Raw genomic sequence first — 21,304 nt, 5'->3', positions numbered from 1 at the left:
CGAGTCAGGCACAGGCAGGCAGCGTAACTACAGCAGTATTCTGCACAGTGGCCCTCCATGTAAAGTATTTTATTGGTCTTTAATGCAGGCACTCTGGCCTCATTATTCTACATGCAATAAAACGCGAATCTCAGAGCCTGGATGCTGGTGAGAATAGGATATCCTCATAAAGTGTAGCCTTGGCTGTTTATATGTCTATACTTACTATAAAGCAAGAGATAAACATCTCTGCATTTGCATTTCGTGTGAAAGCCGGAGCCAAAATGTTACCCAAGGAGATGTGAGAGTTTGCAGGAGGTGTGGAAGGTGTGTTGATCACTGCCTGAGCTGACCGTATCCCTGCTAGAGGTACAGAAGGCTTCTGGAGGTTGGAGAAGACATAGGAAACCTTCCTTGGTTTACTACCTGAGTCATGCAAGGCCTCTAAAATACACTATTTTCATGGTTGCAGGAGATTTTCTTGGAACAACCTGCAGTATGTAGTACAAAGTTAGCTTATGCGAGTGAGACTGCTTTTACCTGTGCTCATATAAACTTGGAGGTAACAAGGAATTTGTGAGTTGTGCTGTGCATATCAAAGACAGTCTCGAGTGTCTTACAGCCCAGTGGTGATGAGGACAGCTTGAGATGTGCCTGTGAGTGGAGAATTAGCCAGAAAAGAAGGAACTTGTGTTCCTTCTTATTCTCCAGAATTAGATTTTCAGTGCAGTTAGGAGACCCACCTTCCCCACTTTGACGGTAGCAACAGCTCTGTCACATCCATCCCAAGATACACTCTTAGTATCTTCCTCCCATGTTTTCACACACAGTCAGAAATGAAACCATCCTCTTCAGGACACAACACCTGAAGTTGGTGTGGATGGAGAAAGTGTAGAAATGGGATCAACTTGCCTAATGTCAGGCACTGAGGTCAATTAAGTCACCTTTTCAATTGTCTTCATGAAGAAGTTGAAGGTAGAAGTGTGTGAATGTCTTCCTCAGCCCTTCATCCTCCTGTTCCTGCAGTGTGTCATTTATTTGGTGGACACAGTCTGTAAATCCAGCTCCGATAAATCTTACTTATTTAAATCAACTTTTACAGTTCTTTTTTTTGGAGAGACTGTGAGGTCCATCCTATTGCAGATGGCATTGGGCACCTTAATTATCCGACTTGTGGCTGACCTGAGCTGGAGGAACTGTCTGTGTGTGTCTCCCTCTTTCTCTCTGTTGTGTAATTTTTCTCTATATCTTCAGGTTTTGATGAGGTGTGGAAAAGAAATTTTCCTTTGAAATCACTAAACATATCGCTGGCAGTAAGAGCCATTTCTCATCCATCTCCAGTCAACAATTCGTGTCCTTAATTTCTGACCAGGGAGCAATCCTGTAATGAGCAATCAGAAATGGCATCGTTAAAGTTAGGGATGTAAAAGATGAGACAGTTCCAGCACACATCTTACTGCTACAGGAGAGCCCCTAACTCTCTGAAGATGAACTGTGAAGGCTGGTTGATGTTATATGCGGTGGGGTTCCTGTTAAATTTCTCCTTTTGGGTGGAGTAAAGACCATATGGGAACTAGAAGAGAGGTCATTTCAGTCCCTTGCTTGGTGATTTTATGTGACACGGGTTGTAGAACTTGCGATATTGCTGTGTACAAGGAGAAGAAATTATTTGAACGCTCCTCTTCTGTCCCTTCTAATATCCAAATGAGGAGTCAGGCAGGCACAGGGCTAGGAGGGGGTCATCTTTGGGGGGGGATGTCTCAGGCATGCAGCATCCGATGCAAAGATTTTACTGCTGGTAAAGTACAGACACTGGCAGAAGTTGTCACCATCCAGATAAAACGTTTTTTTTTAATTTTTTTTTTTTCCCCTTTATTCTATCAGCAGCTACATGTAGCATCTCCCCATTGGTAGAATAAATCTGATAAAAAATGCAGTTGTAAGCAGCAACGATTTTATCCTACAGAAAAGATTTTATCCAACAGGAAAAATGCTGTGCCTGGGCATAATTTTTCAGATACGATGAATAACAGCATAGTATGACCCTCAGTCCTAAGAATTTGGTTTTAAAAGAACTACTGAGCGTATCAGATATACTCAACTTTTTCTCTCCTATCATTTTTTTCACAGGCAGAGTTTGGTTTATAGATACATCTTGACAAAAAAAAAAATCTGCCACGGGCAAATTTCAACAAAAGAACAACTTCAAACACATCCAATTAACAATTTATGAAAGGAAATCCAAGAGAAAATTACACAGAGAATCACAGGGTATAAAATTTGGCACTAAATCAAATTTAATGTGGAAATGCCTGTACAGGGGAGTTATGGCCCCTTGCAGTGCATCGTCAAAAGGAACTTCATCTGTGGAGGCTCCGTGAGTGCCCTCCATCGTATCTTTTCCTCCTGTAAGTAAAATATTTTAGCAGACAAAGCAATGAGCACAGCTCAAAAGGGAACAAAACCCACCAAACTCTACGCGGTTTTCAATCGGGGAGTATGAAAAGTCATTAGATTTCTTCACACTTTCGAACCCAGGATTTGTTCACTTCATCACAGAAGTGAAGGGCGCTGTACTAGCGACAAACACAAAATCACTTTTAATTCGTTAGCACAGCCAGCCACCGTACATACCCCGCCAGCAGGTTGTGGTGAGTGTATTTAAATTTAAGATGGAGCTGGTTTTATATCTGAAAGGAAATTTCGCCCCCCCCCTCCCCCTTGCATCCCGTTGTTTCCTGATTTACTCCCTCATTCAGCAGCCGTGGTCGGATTTTCTCGCAAGATGTTAAGGATACAAACTCGCATAATTGCCTTCAGCAGCTCTGAAATTAACTTAAGCCACTACTTTGTCTAGAGGAAAAACATCTGTGTCTGGACCATTATCTATTTAAACACATGAATAGCCGGCTTTTGTACGAGATGACTGAGCAGCATCACTTGCATTGCACTGTCTGGATTATATTGGGGAGGGGGGGGGGGAGACATGGACGTGTTATTTACAGATACCAGGACCTACAAGTGGGGATGACTAATCAAGTCGGCACCGGGCAAGATCAAGCATATTTGTGATACGACTGTGGTGTTACATGGATTAATATAATTAGAAGAGTTGGTTGCTGTGTTGCTGGCTCTGCTGTCCGTCCGGTGCTACCACGTGAGAACGGGACAGGAAACTTCTGATAACTTGTCAGTCTGTTTTCTTCCACTGAAGTTCATGTCTGCACAGGAAAGCATGGCTTTAAGTGTCCATTCCTGTTCGTTTAGGTCATAGAATTATACAATTGTCTAGGTTGGAAGGGACCTTTCAGATCATCCAGTCCAACCGTCAACCTAACACTGACAAAAACCATCACTAAACAATATTGCTAAACAGATTCCTTGCTGTGACCAGAGTACAAAAATGTCATTAAATCACTATTTTCCTGCATCTTTAGAAGGCAGGCACTTGGGTTCTTCCACCCTCCTTGGTTTTGTGCAGGGTAACTGCCTCTGCATGTCCTAATTAGCCCACTGGTGGAGATGAGAGGACACCTCTGTCACTATAAATGAGGCATTAGAATACCCCGAGGGTGTTTCTTTTTTTTTCTTGAGTCCATTAATATATTCTTTTGGCAGTGAAATACTCTACCAGATAAGTTAGCGTCCAAGGCACGTAATAATTAGTGAATAAAACACCCCCAGAGTATCTTAATCCTATTAAAATGTGTCTTTTAAACTGTAAATGAATTTTTAACCTAATTTTAAATGATTATTTCCTTCCTGTAACACACCCTTTCTCTGTAGATAACAGATCCCAGGGAAACGGAAGGTGAAACATTAATGTCAAAGATTTTAATCTTCTGTTTATATTTTTGAAAAGTAGTTGACTATTTGCTGCCTGTTTTTCTGAATGATTCTACTTCTTCCATCGCCCCACTTTATCACGTTGTACAATTTTCTTTGTCTGCCACTAGATGCTGGTGATAATAATAATTAATTTTGTAAGGCAATGCCTAGGTTTAGGCCACTGCAAAAATTCTTTAGTTTCTGAATGCAGAAATTATACACTTTTTTAAAGGGTTAAAGAAGAGTTAAAGAGTTAAATAGGAATTTCGAGATATCTTATATTCATCAAAATATAGCCAGCCAGAGTGTCTAAATGTGATTGCAAGAGTTCAGTATCACCCATTTTCTCTGTGTCTCCTTCTCAGTTCCTCCAAGGGAAATCTCTAAGCAAAGAAGCAAGAAATAAAACACGTTATAAGTGATTATTTTTTCTTGTTCCCCTGCCCCCTTCCTGCGTGCTTGGTTCAGCTTCCCATTCCTGCTGTGGTGATTTGGCGTTGTTTCCTCTGCAACTTCCACTCGAGTTCTCCCAGTTCTTCTGGTTCTCCAGCCCTCCCGTGCCTTTCCAACAAACCACCCGATAGCCTTGCTGCCTGTTTCCTCTGTGGGAATTCAGGGCGTTTAACATCTTTAAAAACTTAGCCACAGCAAGAAAGCAGAGGTCTTTATTTCTCAGGCACAACCTGTTGGAATTCCTTGGTGTTTGTGCCTCAGATAAATCCAGATCGAGAGAACTGAACATCCTCCTGAATTCTTGTGCTTTGTTTTCTCCTGTAGCTCTCAGGGACTTTGGGAACATTCAGGTCAAGAACATGCTGTAGCAACCGACATTTTTTTCTCTTAACTTCAGAGCATCGGAAGCAGTTGGGTTGCTTTTTTGTTGTAACTTTTGATGAGGAGTCAAAGCTCAGATCAAGCCCAGTTTAAAGGACCGTGTGCATTGTTTGAAGGGAAAGACTCGTGCAGTTGTCGGATCGGAGTCTTCAGCAGTGTCTATTAGTTTAGGAATTGAGCTCAGTGTCCTGATTCTCCATACCAACCTTGTGTCGGTTCATTCTCTGAGCCCAGTCTAGACTGAACCTAACATCTCTATAGGCACAGAAGCTAAAGACTGGGAGGAGGAGAAGACCTTGTTAAACCTCTGCCCCTGCCTGCAGTGTAGATGGAGCTGGATCATGACTGGGCTCTTTCAATCCAGATCTGAAAAAAACAAAAGCTCCCAAAGGTCGTGTGAACATCTAGCTACCCAGAAAATCAAGACAACTCTATAGAGTGAACACCATGAAACCACGAGAGGCTCAAACTGATGACTATGCAGTCACAGTACTATATGATTTTCCCTTTTTTTAAGCTGTATTTAGCTGTATTTCCCTTTTTTTAGCTGTATCTCATAAATAGACAAGATAGCATCCTTTGCTATGCTGAATGGTGCAAGTTGGATCATAAAGTCTTCAAGGCGAACACACAGGCTTTGTGTATGCCTGAGAAAATATCTGATTCCTGAAGAATTTGCAGGAAAATCAACAAGGTAAACGTGATTTTTGGATGCAGGTAAATGGTTTGTTGTGTCAGAGCTGTTGGAAAATTGAAGCTGGTTGCTGGGGCTCAAATGTACCTCAGGAGGTCTGGCTTCAGGTCTTAACACTTCCTTCAAGACTTGATGTTTCCGCTCATGTGACTTACTCCTCTTCACCTTTTCGCCACTGTTTATGTGATGTATTATACTACTATTTTATTTTCCCGTAAGAAGGCTGTGTAAAACTGAACAATATTTACACTTCCTTTGCTTTCTTTCCATTCTCCCATCTCAGCAGAGCCCTAGGACCCCCTTCTCGGACCTACCTGATGATGAGAAGATCTTTAACGGGGGAGATGGCACGTGGCAGAGCCAGAGCCAGGATCAAGCCTTGCTCTCAGAAATCACAGAAGAGGATCTGGAGGCCATCCGTCAGCGGGAAGAGGCCATTCAGCAGATCGAGGTCAGTAACCTCCCTTCATGGGCTTCCCAGCTGGAAATGCAGATCCTTTGTGTTGTGCATTGCTCAACATGGGAGAGACTATCAGACATTCCTGAAAATGGAAATCAGTGCCATGGAGAATTAGGAATCCACATGATCTGTAATGAAAACGACAAGGATTAATTAACATTCAAGGGTTAATGTTTCGTAGGGTTCTTTCTCAGTGTGTCTTCCATAACCAAGTTCATAGTGAGGTAGTTTAATTGAGCTTCTTCCTGCAGCAAAACAACTTTTTTTGTGCATGGAGACTTGAAAATGGAATTTGTCACAGGCAGAAAATATTCAGCTTTACCATTAGAGAGAATAATAGGTGGACAAAAGGAAATAACTTGTTAACTTTTTCGAATAATTCAATATTTTTCCTTTATCAAAGAATTTGCATGTTCTTAATGGAATAAAAGGAAGTCATACTATTTTTACTCCTTTTTTTTTATAAATGTTATAAATAAAATACAAAAAAGAAAAGGAACAAGAGGTCTGAGTAAGTTAAACATCCCACATTTTTCTTTCTATACTTCCCTTTTTATGCTTTTGGGAAACTCTTGCTACTCAAATTTAAGCAATAAATGAGTAAACCCAGAGCATTTTAAATCTTTCTAATTTGTATGCTTTTACAGGCCTAAACTCAAGATGAACCAAAAAAAAAAAAAAAAAAAAAAAAGAGGGCTTCAGAATAATCAGAACATTTAATTAAGGACTATACTTTGTCGCTTAATTGGATTGAGCTAATTTTATCAGAATAGATTTTGGTTGCGGTATAGCAGGAATTGTGATTGAGTTAACAGTGCAAAAAGGGGACAAACGTTCCTGCTCGTGGGCTGGTGCTTTGAGGCATTGACCTCTGTTTGCAAACAGCGATAGCTACAGATGATTCCACACTGTAAGTAAGAAATTTCGAGAGTTTTATAGGAGTGGGTCAAGGTTAGTGTCTGTCTAATTTCTGTTATGGTTTGCTGAATGGAGATGATTGAGCTTTGCGGACTCGTGTGTTTTAGTAGAGATGAAATTGTTAAAGGATATTCTCACACTGAGCATCCTTGGGCCCAAATTGGCCTTTTGTACTTGAGGAATCTCTTTGCATCCACCGGGTCAAACTCTAGGGAGCTTTGTTGCAAGAAAATTTGTTGCGTGTTTTGGGGTGTTCCTACCCTTTGATGTTCAAGGAAGGTGGATGCAAAGGTATTTCTGGAATGGTGTTGTGGACACAAAGGATATTGCTGTGATCCTTTTGTTTGAAATATAGTCACTACCTTTTTCTTCCTGTCTTTATATTGCCCCTCATCCTCCCTGGAAAAAAAAACAAAATTTAAGTGTTTGCTCATTAGGCAGTGGCAAATAACAAACCCCCAAGCCAGCCTCAAGCTAAATATATATATATAAAAAAATATAAATATATATATTTATAATTATATATATAAAGTGCCTATCACCATATTGATAAACATTCTTTGGAACCACTCTGATGACTTTGAAAACAAGAGGTATGGTCATGTCTGCTTAGAGAGATCCTTATTTTGCTGGTTAAATTCAATTTCTATGCCACAAGCTGACATCTCTATATGGGGCCATACTGGACCACGTGGGGTTCTCAGGGTGAGTTAAGGGAATCCAGTCTGAGCCCTGCATAACTTCTAAATTAATGCAAAACTCATGTATTTTACAGGTTGCATATCTATTGATTTGGTAGATCCTGTGTACCTTTCTGCCTCATATGAATTTACCTCTGAATAATTTATTCATCTTATGCAGTTAATGTTGTTCAGCCTTCTGCTTCCTAAGAATGTGTGTAGTTTCTTTTTACCTGTGTTTTTTCCCCATCTCCAACATAGAATCATGGAATCAATCATAGAATCATAGAATAGTTTGGGTTGGAAGGGACCTTTAGACGTCATCTAGTCCAACCTCCCCTGCAATGAGCAGGGACATCTTCAACTAGATCAGGTTGCTCAGAGCCCCATCCAACCTTTGAACACCTCCAGGGATGGGGCACCTACCACCTTTTTGGGCAACCTGGGCCAGTGTCTCACCACCCTCGTTGTAAAAAATTTCTTCCTAATATCTAGTCTGAATCTACCCTCTTTTAGTTTAGAGCCATTACCCCTTGTCCTATCACTAGAGGAACTATTAAAAAGTCTGTCCCCATCTTCCGTATAAGCCCCCTGTAACTGCTGAAAGGCTGCTATAAGGTCTCCCCGGAGCCTTCTCTTCTCCAGGCTGAACAACCCCAACTCTCTCAGCCTGTCCTCACAGCAGAGGGGCTCCAGCCTTCTGATCATCTTTGTGGCCTCCTCTGGACCCGCTCCAACAGGTCCATGTCCTTCTTATGTTGGGGCCCCCAGAGCTGGACACAGCACTGCAGGTGGGGTCTCACCAGAGCAGAGTAGAGGGGCAGAATCACCTCCCTCGACCTGCTGGCCACCGTCATAAGTACATCCATTTTGCTTTGCTATCCAAGATCCATGTTCATCCTGTAATGCATTCCTCAAGCGTTATTTCAAATGTAGCTTAAACATTTCTCCTCAGGAAGAAAGCATTTTGGGCCAATAGTATTTTATTTAACATCTATTTTGAAAGAAATATAATGAAAATGAAATGGATTTTTGGACTGCGTCGTACCTCTCCCCAGCTGTGTTTGAATAAGCAGATGGTGGTTCTAAATCATTTTCACCGAGTTTTGTTTTTCTGTTTGCTGGCCCACATGAACTTATTTCTTGTGAAAGGACTCGTCTTGCAGATTAAAACTTCCCTGATTTCATTAGAAGTTGTGGGCGTACAGAGAAGGGACTTACTGAGCTCATAGTCACCCTTACAACTTTTTTCCAATATGTTTTCAAAACCAGTAAGAAGGTTAAAAGGAAACATTATTCCTGACTGTCAAGCACAGCTAATAAACTAAATTTATTGCCAAATTGATGTATAGCACTTGTTCTCTCTTACTCTTTGGGGACCAGAATGAAGAACAAAGCCGTGCAAAACATCTCTTATGCAAGTAGATTGGTCTTTCTGGGATTTTTACTTTTCCTCGTTACTAGTACCAGAAACATGTATACCTTAAGCAGTACAGAAGAGGTCACAGAGCACTGCTAGAACATCATATCTTCTGGGCCACACTGATTAGCACACAAGTTTAGAGGTGCTCATGGTGCTGGTACCATTAATGGACCTTTTTTTTGAGAGAGAGACATTGAATTTGGCCTTTTGGAAAGAACAGATATAAGCCCTTTTTCATTGCTAAAGAAATGAGGAAATAAATTCTCTTCCCCTCTTGTGTCCTGAAAAACAGATATAAAATTGTGCTTATAATAGACATCTTCTTAATGTTCCAATGACTCTTCCCCACTTGTGTGTTTTCCACATCTCCAGAATCTCTTCAGAGGTTCAGGTTAATGGGACATTGTTCTCTGTCATGAGTGTCCCTTGAGGCACTTTTCAGCGTTCACAGTTTCCACCTAGAAAGATAACAGCCATGTCAAAAGTTCAGCTGGCTGTTCATTTTATTTAAATGCGCGTCCTTTGCTATTGCTTGCAGATTAAAAATAGAGAAGTCTGCAAGGGAGATGATGTCTCGCCAAAACCTTACATTTTGGATAAAGATCTTTATTGCTTGGAAATGTCAAAATCTGGTAGGACACCGCAGCCTTGACACAAGTGTTATTTCTTAAAATATTGCTTTGAACTGTTACATAAAACCTATTTTAACTTGAACTGTATTGGCAGTGAATAATAGATGCCATAACAACTTTATATATAGCACTGTAAAATGTGCCATCAGAAATACATGAGCTGAACTGTAATGTGCATTGTCAGTGCTCAGTGCTGGCACAAGCTCTGTCATAGCAAATATATATAATTTAGCGTCCCGTGCCTTTCATTGGCACCTGTGGTCATGTGAAAAACACTAGGAGATAAAACTTGGAGAGCAAATGGATAACCTTTGAATGGGGGACTTCAGAATTTAATCTGGTGACTGGAAGGACCTATAAAAAAAGATGCTAAATGACATACTGATTCAGAAAGTCCCCAGTGATCTTCTCCATGCAGACAGCTTCTCCAGAGGTGATGAGAAAGGAAGATGAGACGAACCCTTCCCAGACCTCACCACCATTTCCTTGGAGTCACCACCAGGTCATCCCATCTCCTCCACAACCCTCATTCCCTTCTTATCATAGTCTCCCATCCCACTCCCAGGATGCTAACACAGCAGTGAGAATTCTTCTACCGTGAAGAGTGGGGAACAGCCAAGACAGAAGTAAGGGAAAGGGAAGATTTGGATAGCAGGGCTTGCTCCTGGTGTTGGGGACAGTTGTCCCTGAAATAGCAAGGGTCACTTCATCTATGCTGACCTCCCTACACCCCTTTTTCTCCCCACTTCCACAGGAGAAGCAGCAGCAAAAAGAGCTCAGTTCACGGAGGTGGGCAGCCACCCATGTTGTTAGCCACCAAACCTGGCTTAATCAGGACTAACCATATCATCTCTCAGCCCTGAAAACCAGCAGATACCCAGATTTACGCAGATAATTGCAGTTACCAACTTACTTAAGAGCCAGGAAGTCAGAAATTCAGACCAGAGGAATACAACGAACATTGCAAACTGGAGACCATCGCTTGTAGATACCTGTGCAGCCATGGAGAGCCCCCCAGTGGAAGGGTGCTAGGAAAGCATTTGGGGAAATTAGTTCAAGTGTTAACTCTGCCATCAACTCCTTCTGTGTCCTGGGCACCGATCACACTGGCCTTAAGTCACTTACCTAACAACGAGGCCAAAAGTGTCATCCTGCATCTCAGAGGGAAGTGGGAGAATAAGTTGTTTAACAAGTTCCTTCCTCATTTCGGACAGAAGACACAATGAATAACAAGAAGGATCCTCCCCTGCTGCCGCAGGTTTGGATTTCTTTTTGTATTTAAACGCAGAACCCAGACGTTAACTTGGCCAATGTGAGAAGGTGGACAGTTTTCTCCAGTAGTATGTGGTCATCAGAGCATGAGAGCTGATGCTGTCTGGTGATGCTTTGCTAACTCGGGGCGAGTCTATGGCGAGAAGACCTTGGTCCAGTTTCTCATCGTCGGTTGAGGATATCCTGAAGACAGCAAAACAAAAAAAACAGAGCTTTGTTTTAGTCAATGCTTCACTTGGCGAAAGAGAAGGAGAGTTGGAAAGGCTATGGCAACAGGTATGAGGGAAATGTTTTTCTTTTTAGGAAAAGTTGTTCCCTCCGGGTCGGTGTTGAGAAATGTTGATGTTCCTTCCTTATCTGTTTTGAAGAGAAGTGATAGATGCCAGCTTCCACGCCTGTCAGTCAAGCGTTTGTAAGCAGACAGAAAATGAAATACAATGAAAATAAAACAAACAAACAAACAAAAAAAGCCCCACGGAGTCTGTCAGAGTGTGTTTGTTAGTTCAAACGTGTTCCATGTTCACTCATTACGATGTATCATTTCTTGCTGAGGGGTGTTTTCAGTAAAATCTCTCACGGATGCTAGCAGTTTAGAAGGTTTAATGCAAGCTATTTTATCTCTTTCATCAGCTTCAGTAGTCTGGGGGTTTGACTTACGAGGGCTCTGCCTGCCTCTTCACAGAGACTTTTCAACTCGGAGTAATGTATAAATAACTCGGTATCACGGCGAGCACCGTACGTGGAAGATCTGGGGCCGCCTGGGCGTCGAGCAGCACCTCTTTTCATGGCAGCCTGGTGGAGCCTAATTATCGTGAGCGGCAGAGCTGCCTGCGAGGTTGACATGGTCATCCCTGGGACTGGGTATTGAGTTGTTCCCTCAAGAATCCGCTCAAGTATTTTGGCCGGTCTAATTTAAAATGACCCCAGCTTTAGGACTGCCACCATTTATTTCGGGAGACTATTTCACGGTCCAGCAGCCTTCAGTGTTGATGAAATGCTTCCCTCTGTTCTTGCTAAAGATCCCTTTCTCATTCTCAGCTCCTCACACCTAGTGAAGCTCTACTGGACCCTGCAAATAATTCTTCTTCCCCTTTGGCTTTTAAACTCCTCAAATGCTAACAGTTATCCTCCTCTTCACAAGTTGGTCTCCCTTGCTTTTCAGTCACTTCAGTGCTCTATTTTCAATTATTTCCCATTTGTTAGTTCCTTTCCCCTACAGCAGCAGACCGTACGCGGGATCTTGGTGCTGTACCAAAGCGGAACAGAAGAAATGTGTAAAAAGCCCCATGGATCCGATTCAGAGGTTCCAAGTGCTGATGGAAAGATATCTAGATAATTTATATGCTAGTAAATTAAACAGTACCAAGGACACTAGAACTGACTCACTACACTTCTAAATTGTTAGAGCGTATCCTGGCCCACTTTTGACCCAGATTAGCCAGTGCTTGCCCAAATATTGACACAGTTTGAGTATTAACATGTTCTTCATAAGCAGTGTTGATGCAGCCACCCGGTTCAGAGGGCAAGGGCAGTTAGTGGTGTGGATGCAGTGAAGTGCCTGAGAACAGGTATCTTCCACGTCCTTGTACAGCTGCAGCCCTATTGATCTGATGATTTGATCACAAGAATTTCCTTTCGTCTTGACTGACGTTTAGGGAAGAGGAGGAGTAAGGTGAATTAAGGCTAAATTTTGTGGGGAACTGTGCAAGCCTGAGGGCAAAATAAGGGATATGTGAAAATAACAGCTGGCCTCTTTGAAAATGTGGAGAAGCCTTAGCAAGTATTGAGAACAAAAGCAGTCTATCCCAGCAGACTCATGCAGTGACCGTTTTCATTGCATATTGATTTGCCCACGTCTCCCCTCTCGGTCCCCTTGTGGCTTCCACAACTTATGCATTTGCTCCAAACCTCAGTTACTTGCCTTCAAATCAAAACCCTTCATAGGCAATCTCCATATCCTTAGCATGTTGCCTTCAAACTGCCAGTGTCGTGCCGGTCAGGACTGAGAACTTTTATTAATTGGAGTTTCAGAGGCTCTGCCCTGAATGAGCTAGTGCTGTTTCGGTGTTTTCAGTGTCATTTGTTCTCGCTGCCTTTTTCACTCCAGATGATTCTTTCTCACACGTGCTCATTTAACAAGTGCTAGTTAACTTCCAGTCTGCTTAAGCTGTGTCCATTCAAATGTTTTGGCTTCTATGAGAAAGGCAGTTTTAGAATCATAGAATAGAATCATGGATTCCTTAGGTTGGAAAAGACCCTTAAGATCATTGAGTCCAACCATTAACCTAACACTGCCAAGTCCACCACTAAACCATGTCCCTAAGAGTCTTCTAAATATCTCCAGGGATGGTGACTCAACCTCTTCCCTGGGAAGTCTGTTCCAATGCTTGACAACCCTTTCGGTGAAGAAATTTTTCCTGATATCCAAGTGAAGTTCCCTGCGGTGTGAGCATAGTTAGTCCATTCTGCTGGCCTCAAAGAGTATGGAATTCAACCAGTCCGTACCAAATGGCTGAGGAGTCAGGATCCTTTCCCTGGTGCAGTCCATGGAGTATAGACAACTCGGTAACAACCTGGAGAAGGGTTATAGATGGTAGTTGCAAGCTCAAAGAGCAAACATCCAAAAGCCACAAGCACCCACAGAAAGTCCTTGCTGCATTTTCTTCTCTTTCCGTGGCCACTGTTTACTGAATGCTGCTGTTATAAGTACATTGCTATACGTCCATCTGGCCCATAAACCCCATACATCCAGACCCAGAGGCAAGAGGTGAAATACCACCGGGCAATACATTGTGAACATTCGCTCCTCATCTCCTTTCCGCTCTCACATCATTTTTGCTAGGATTACTTGCAAAAGCCCAAACTTTTTCTTACTGGCTGTCCAAAACTGTATTTCTTCCTCTCCTCACAGAAATTATTAGAGCTTGTCTATTTTTGGAATCAGTATTTCATTGAGGATACGTGTTTGACCTAGGATCTCACTCTGCAAGATAGGGAGGATTCAGGAATACATAACATTTATTTTTAGCCCTAGACATTTCTTATGTCTCAGGTATAACCTTACGATGATACTGTGTGTAGTGAAGTGCTTTTAACTAAATTGAAGAGGTTTTTGCTGCGTGCTAGAGATAATTTTCCTTTTTTGACTTGGATTCCCAGTGCCTTATCCAAAGACTGTGAGTGTCAGAGAGTCTTGCCCTAAACCCTTTTCTTCATGCACTCTTCCTTTCAGGGAATTTGCATGAAGGAGCAAGTGATGAAAGCCTCGATTCAGCAAATCACTTACGTATGTCTTAAGAGCTTTGCTGAATAGGGATGGACTTTAGCACCTACTAAAAGTGATGTATTTCCTCTGCAGAAGGGGGAAATAGTGCTGACGCGCTTTATTTGCTAATAATCAGAATTTTAGGCAGACACATCTGCATATATATATATATCTCCACAGAAATTGAGCTGAGTTAAAGACTTGTATATTGACTGTCAATGTACATTGATAAGGTAGAGAGCTGGAGAGACATCTCTAGTGCTTGTGATGAAATATTGTTTAGCTTCTGCAAGTCCTCTTGCTTAAGTGTTAGTATTTCCTTTGTTAAAAGGATGTGTTACTTTCCTCCTCCATTTACTGCACTTTTGCCTGTTTTTTTGTTGCCAGACGATCACTGTCTCAATCAAGGTAATATCTTGCTCCTGTTTCTTTTAGCACAGAGAGTACAAACATCGTATGCGTCGTCGATACAGCTATTTTTGTGGATGCGATTTGCTGCCCCAGAGGGGAATTACCACTCTCACCTATTACTTAGGTTAGAGCAGTTCACTCTCCGGTTCTCTGGTGCTAATTAATAACAATGAAGATCAATAGCCCATCAACCAGCCAAGATCCCTTAACAGGGCTCTCAAGAGCTATTAATGCAGATTTGACTTCTTGCCTTCCTGGATTGAGTGCCGTGCTCTCTTTTTTTGTTTCTTTTTGGTAGGGAAAACAAAATTTTCCCCAATCCAGATGGAGAGAATAACACCAGGTTGGTCTCATGTCATGAACCGGTAAAAGCTCACGTGGCAAAGCTCAGGAGCATCCCATCGAGACCTCGCTATTTAGAGAGGTCAGCCCTCCCTGAACAGCTCAGGAGACAGGAGGGTGAACCAAGTGTAGAGAAAAGACCCTATGGAGATAATAAGGGGAGAAATGACTGAGAAGGTGATTGAAATCCACATTTCTCAGCAAGACTGGTTCATGTTCCCTCCTATTCAACAAAACGTCCCTGATTCTTTATAAATTAGCCTTGACAGTAATATTCTCACATGTCCTTGCAGAAATTAGACTGAAAATCACAGTGTTAACAGTGTTAACAATGGATGTCAAATTTTAGAGGCTGATGCAAAAGACAGTTTATGCCCTCTGCACTATGCAGGCTCATCATTTCCAGGTATTCTTTAATACTTTTAATTGTTCCTTTGTAAAAGAAGGTATTACAAAACTGTATTTTCTCACCACCCTGTTCACCATCTGTCTGTCTATCCACTGTATCTCCTCTGGTTGTCGTTTCCTTCCCTGCATTGAAGTCTCCTGTTCCCCTTTATATTGAGGCCACCAGACAGCACACTTGAGGCAGAAAGACTGTTAGGACTCACCTAGATGTTATAAAGGAAATGTAAATTTTAATGTAAATGTTTTAGTGTAGTTTTTTTTCAATGCAAATTTTTAGCTAGACCCCCTGAGCAACCTCGTCTGACCTTATAGTTGGTCCTGCTGTGAGTAAGAGTCTGGACTAGGACTCCTCTGTGGCCCCTTAAAGCCTTAATTATCCTGTGATCCTGTGATCCCATTATCTCTCCATCTCCTCTGACTGCACCACTGAGGGCTACCAAAAGTTCATGTGCTAATCTTGCTTCAATCTAAAGCCAAGGCATCTCCATTTCCTGGCCTGTATGAGGTCCCAAGTCATTCTCATTCCTTCTCCTCTTCCATTTATTGCCACCACAGGCAGGGGTTAATGCTTTTCTTCCCCTTCCACGCCACATTTGTCATTTATTTGGGAGAACAGTTAGGATATTAGGATGTCAGAAGCCTTTTCTCCATCAGGTGGATGGGTAGGAGTCAGCAAAGGCTGGTGTGTGGGACATCGTCCATGCCTGTGTCTGCACCTCCCTGGAAGGGTAGACCTCTGAGGTGACCCAGTGCCCAGTGGGTCTGTGTCCCATCAGTGGGGTTACTCTGTGGACATCAAGTGGACAATGTGTCCATGTGCTCTGGCTGGTCCTGAGTCAGCGCTGAGGTGTTTGCTATTAGTGTGGATAATAATGTTGACCTGAGTAGGTGTTGGAGCTGCCTTTTGCTGGTCATGCAGAATTGTCTGTTATATAGATCATTAAAGAAACATCTGAAAATGTGGCTGTGGAGAGAAAATGGTGGGTGCCCCGTGGTGGAATTCGCCTGACCGGATGCAGATATCTTAAGTGCAGGAATTTCTGCATAAACTGTTGCTTAGGGTCTGTTTATAGTCAAAGGAGGGAAATAGGGACCAGGGGTGAATAGGGTTAGATTAGGTTCTGGCGGTGTCCTGAATGCAAGACCAGAAGTTGTTTTCTTCTAAACTGATGTCTGTTGATTGTGGATCTCTGTGTACTTTCCAAGGACACTGAAACACTGCCACATTGTCCTTCTTTCCGAAAGTGTTATGTATATTCTTTACATTTTTGCCCCTTTTGCCAGCTCTTAGCTGTAACGGACTCTGTGCCTCTTTTGCAGCCTTCTCCCCCCAGGGGACCAGTCCTGCAAACATCTCTTAAGAGTCCTTCACAGACCAGCATGAACTGGCTCTATCTGTACTCTGACCTGACACAAAATCACACTCCCATACACCAAGCTCACCAGAAGTCACCGTCAGCACCGTGAACCCTTACTAAGGGACGAAATTCATTAATCAAGATTCAACAGAGCGCTAATATGGTGCTGCCACTATTGAACTTATCGAATCACAGAATGGTTCGAGTTGGAAGGGACCTTAAAGGTCATCGAGTTCCAACCCCCCTGCCATGAGCAGGGACACCTCCCACCAGACCAGGTTGCTCAAAGCCCCATCCAGCCTGGCCTTGAACACTTCCAGGAATGGGGCATCCACAGTTTCTCTGGGCAACCTGTTCCAGTGCCTCACCACCCTCACAATAAAGAATTTCTTCCTGATATCTAATCTAAATCTCCCCTCTTCCAATTTAAAACCGTTACCCCTCGTCCTATCACTCCACTCCCTGATAAAGAGTCCCTCCTTATCTCTCCTATAGGCCCCCTTTAGGGACTGGAAGGGGCTGTAAGGTCTCCCCGGAGCCTTGCTGAATTAGCCCAAGTAGATGCATCCTTTTTGAGCACATCTTTGAGGACTTTTTTTCCTGAGAAGTATTCCTTTGTGAAGAATAGATCCCAATAGAGTATTTTGGGATCATTGCTTTCCTACTGTGTTTATTAATCCATTAATCAAGTAGAGAAACGAAGCAAAGAATGGATAGCATAAAAGTTAGCTGAGAAGCCTGCGTAAGTCAAGGCCCCACAAAAACATTTCTAGTGCTCAGTAGGGTGTTGCTAGTCTCATAAAACTTGTAGAAGCACATGGATTAGCCTGAAATGCTAAACCTCAAACACCAAAACACAAGAGCTTTTAAATATCCCTTCCCTTCCTGGAGATGTAGTAACCGTACAAGCACCCGGCTTGATGCAGTGTCCTCCCCTCTGTATTTTCAACACATGCTGGAAGTTCATTATGAGCGAAGGAGGGCACTATTTTGATGCAGAGAGTTAAAGCACTTACAGCCAGGGTCATGTTTTCAGCAGGGTTCAGACCTGCCTTCTCCAACAGCGAGTCGAATGTTGATGCGGTGGGGTGAAGCGAGTAGTGAAAGTTTGTTTTATTTACGAAGGGAACTGGAAACTAATGCTTAAAAACATCCATTTGCTCATGTAAGAATCAGAAAACCCATCTTTTTTTTGAAAATGTGGCCTCTTGCTGATGTAAAGAACAGAGTTGAATTATCATCTCATTTAAGGGTGAAGGATCGCTGTTGAAGGAGAGGAGATGGAAGGATTTTGGGTCAAAGATCAAAACACAACCAGCCGTTTTTTTACAATATTACTCTCAACACCTTCTACCAAGCTGTCAGGCACTGAAAGGACTTTTCTGTGTCATTATAAGCATTCTCGTGAATGTCTGAGTCTTCCTTCTTTCTGTGTAGCTGTAGCAGGTAGTGCTGCCACAGCCATAAACATCCGCTTGCCTTTAACTCTGCCTTCGGTGCTGGTGATTTTTGGAGGAAAAGCCCCCGAGTCCTGTCTTTCCCTGTCGGTTCCTGCCCATGTGTCACACCAGGGATGAAAGCTGCTGCGGATTTCCTACCGTGCTCCTGTCCCCATTTCACAGCTGGGGAAACTGAGACATTGTGAATTGTTTCCCTGCCAGTGGAGCTCCATAGAAATGTAAATGCCTTGTGTAAGACCCGGGAAAAAGTCAGTATCGGTGCCAGGATTAAAACGCTGCTTGTTCTGTACTTCCACACTGAATTCCCTTCAGAACGCGCTGTGATGAGAGATCCAAATACAAGATCTGGCGTATTTAGCTTTTAATTTTTCCCCCCTTATTTGAATTGCTAGGCAGATGGAACGTGCTCCTGCTCACAAAACACGCTGTCATCTCTCCAGCTCGGATGGAGCTCAAGGAAAATGCTAATCATCATTTGTAACCAAAGGCAGATCTGCCCAACAGGTGGAGCTTGTTGTGCTCTGAAGTTTCGCCCATGATATCATGACTTTATCACGAGGAGCTAAATAGCAACCCGTCTCTCCGAGGGCGCATAGCAGATTGGGCTGTCAAAGAGAGAGATAACTTCTTGCCCCCTGAAAAATCTTGAGATATGAGGATGAGGCCATAGGAGGGAAGGCAGGGAGGAAAAGATCTGCTCCAATGCTTGTACACATGAAACACACCTGGGGGAAAGCTTACGGGAGTGTCGGCTGTGTCAGACCATGTGCTGTTAAGCTTTTAAAAGATGAGTAATCTCCTGAGCGCGGTGGGGTTGACAGACAGATGCCCATGGGGAATGCAGGTACAGCCCTGGAGGCTTCAATTAGCATGTGCTGATTTTATGAATGATGGTTTGGCTGCTGGCTGCGCTCACAAAAGGGGTCTGTGTTGAAAGCACGTGTACGTACAGAGACGTTTTGCTCCTGTCGAGCTTCTCGGCGGCCACTTTTCTCCCCTGGAAATGATCGAGCCCAGATATCTTCAATGATAAGGAGGAACAACGTTAAATCTCATACAGTGCTGGGAGCACTCTCCAGTGCTGGTTGCACTCTCTCTAGGAAGAAGACTGCTGTTTTCTCATGTAAGAAAAAACTCATCTTAATGTGCAGGACAAGTTTTTGAGGAAAGAATCATAGAATCATAGAATTGTCTAGATTGGAAGGGACCTTTAAGATCATCTAGTCCATCCCTCAACCTAACTCTGATTAAAAAAAAACATCACTAAACCGTGTCACTAAGCACTATGTCAACCTGTCTTTTGAAAACCTCCAGGGATGATGTGTCCACCACTTCCCTGAGCAGCCCATTCCAATGCCTAATAACGTTTTCAGTGTGAAAATTTTCCCTAATATCCAATCTGAACCTGCCCTGGCGCAACTTGAGGCCATTTCCTCAGTGACAGCGACAGCAGTTACTGTCTCTTTGCCAGGCTGGTTTTAGGGATTGGCCCTAAATTCAGAGGTTTTGAGGAATTATGAATCTATTCGGCTTCTCTGTCCTCAATGCTGAGCAGGTTCCTGGTGAACCAAAGTGCCTTGGTAAAGCTTCAGTTTGTCAGGCATGAAATTAATTTGGTGGCTCGATCTCAGCCAAGAAAATGGCTGTACCCGACCATTGCAGCAGAAGGGGCTTGCACAAAATAATCCATATGCTCTCCCCATGGCCCAAAACACACACAACAACAGCTCCTGGAGAGTATCCATCCCTGTGGTTTTTCAGGGATTTGGGTCTTTCTCGACAAAACTCACATGGGAGCAGAAGTGCCTCTTTATTCTAGGTAATTTTTGCATGGGGTGAGAGCAGTGGGGAGCTATATCGAAGGGAGGATGGGAGGCCAGCAAGGAGGCAAAGTGAAGGATGTCTAGATCTGCAGTGATTCAGCAGAATGTCACATTTAGTCTCATTTCCACAGTCCCTATAAACATACTGCCATGCAAATCTCAGCTCTTCAGCTGAATTTGATTAGCAGGTGCTGCCAGCAGCCAGGACCCAAAAGTCACTCCGTTAACATTGTCCCTATATTTGGCTTTACCGTTTAAAATAGCCCTAAAGATTAACTCTCTGGAGCATTTCAGTTCTTGTGGGAGGCATTTCTCTCCTTCCTCTTTGTTCCTTGCTAACTGCAGATGAATGACAAAAAGGGGAGAAAAAAATTAAAAGCAACCCCCATGACTTCTCTGCCTCTCCGATTTCAGCTCATGCTTATTAAATATGAATCTCAGGGTTGTGATGGAGGGACTTTGGGGATTAGGTCCTCCCACCCTGGGTGTATCTGGAGGAAATAAAAGGAGATTCTGCACCTTTGCACGTTGGTGCTGATGGCTTAAGAGGGAGTTATCTCCTACTGAGATCTGACAGGGATAAGCCATGTTCCTTCAGTTGTTTCCTCTGTTGTTCTTTCTCATTTATATCACTGCGAAGGGTTAAGGAAGGTGACTTCAGGTGTTGCCATTAGAAAGTCAAATTGCAAAAATAAAGCATTAAAAATAAATGCCACGGCGGAATTGCTGAGCCAGGGAATAAAGAGCTTTAAATGCAAACAGGGAACTGGCTGTGCATTTCTCTACCAGTCACTCATCTCCCTGTCTAAGGATTAAAGACTCCGTGTCTTTCAGTCTTGAGTCTTTCGGGTGCTGCTGAATGTCACAACTTTTTACAACTCACCTATTAAGGTTTAGAGGGACTTCCTTCCTTTTATTTGGCCCACAGTAGAAAGGTTATTACTTCTTCTGAGATGTCACCTCGTAGGAAAGAGACCCAAGGAAATAAATCAGTGGGTTTTAAATATAGGTATTCTTCCCTCAAACACACTTTAGGAATTTAGTGAGTGAGTTAATTTGCTTAGAGGATAGATGCCCAGCTATTGGAAATTGGTATAGATCAACTGGCTACAATGCTGATTTCAAAGAGCTGGTGTCTCATTTGGAATGACTTTCAGACACCTCCAAAGAAAAGCGTGAACAGCATTTCTTTCATGCACAGCTTTCCTCTCCCCTGGGTGTTTTTTGCAGAAGTAGAGGGTATTTTACAACCTCACTCAAACAGATCCTGCCACGGTAGAGTGTCTTCCAACATGTTTCTCTCCTTGTCCCTCCCGCAAGGAACGGTGTTATCACCCTGTATCAGGGGGTAGCGGTCCTTCCCTGTTGTCCCAGTCCTGTGACTGTGACACTGGTACTTTATCCTGGCCCTTTGCTGGGAGAGAAAAGCCCTCAGATGGAACACCTTTCTGGCTCCTTCCTGCTGTGTCCTGGGAAGACCTCATGGGACCACGGTCCTTGCTGCGGGCAGAGGGCAG

The 21,304-nt window shown here is 43.0% G+C and overlaps 1 protein-coding gene across 7 annotated transcripts in view; it reads left to right on the top strand.

The window, feature by feature from the left end:
• The window catches only part of TSNARE1 (t-SNARE domain containing 1), a 478,617-nt gene that overhangs the window by 241,319 nt on the left and 215,994 nt on the right, over positions 1-21,304 (top strand). For 4 of the 7 annotated variants that reach the window (XM_074145148.1, XM_074145146.1, XM_074145149.1 and 1 more), the window contains one exon: positions 5,619-5,786. In XM_074145148.1, coding sequence (XP_074001249.1) covers positions 5,619-5,786 — 168 coding nt within the window. The remainder of the gene's footprint in view (positions 1-5,618; positions 5,787-21,304) is intronic. The other 3 variants (XM_074145150.1, XM_074145147.1, XM_074145151.1) reach the window with 1 other exon arrangement.

Source organism: Numenius arquata, chromosome 3 (assembly GCF_964106895.1).
Source record: "Numenius arquata chromosome 3, bNumArq3.hap1.1, whole genome shotgun sequence".
Taxonomy (NCBI): domain Eukaryota; kingdom Metazoa; phylum Chordata; class Aves; order Charadriiformes; family Scolopacidae; genus Numenius; species Numenius arquata.
Note: the sequence above shows the minus strand (reverse complement) of the source record. Positions and strands in the feature narration are given on the sequence as shown.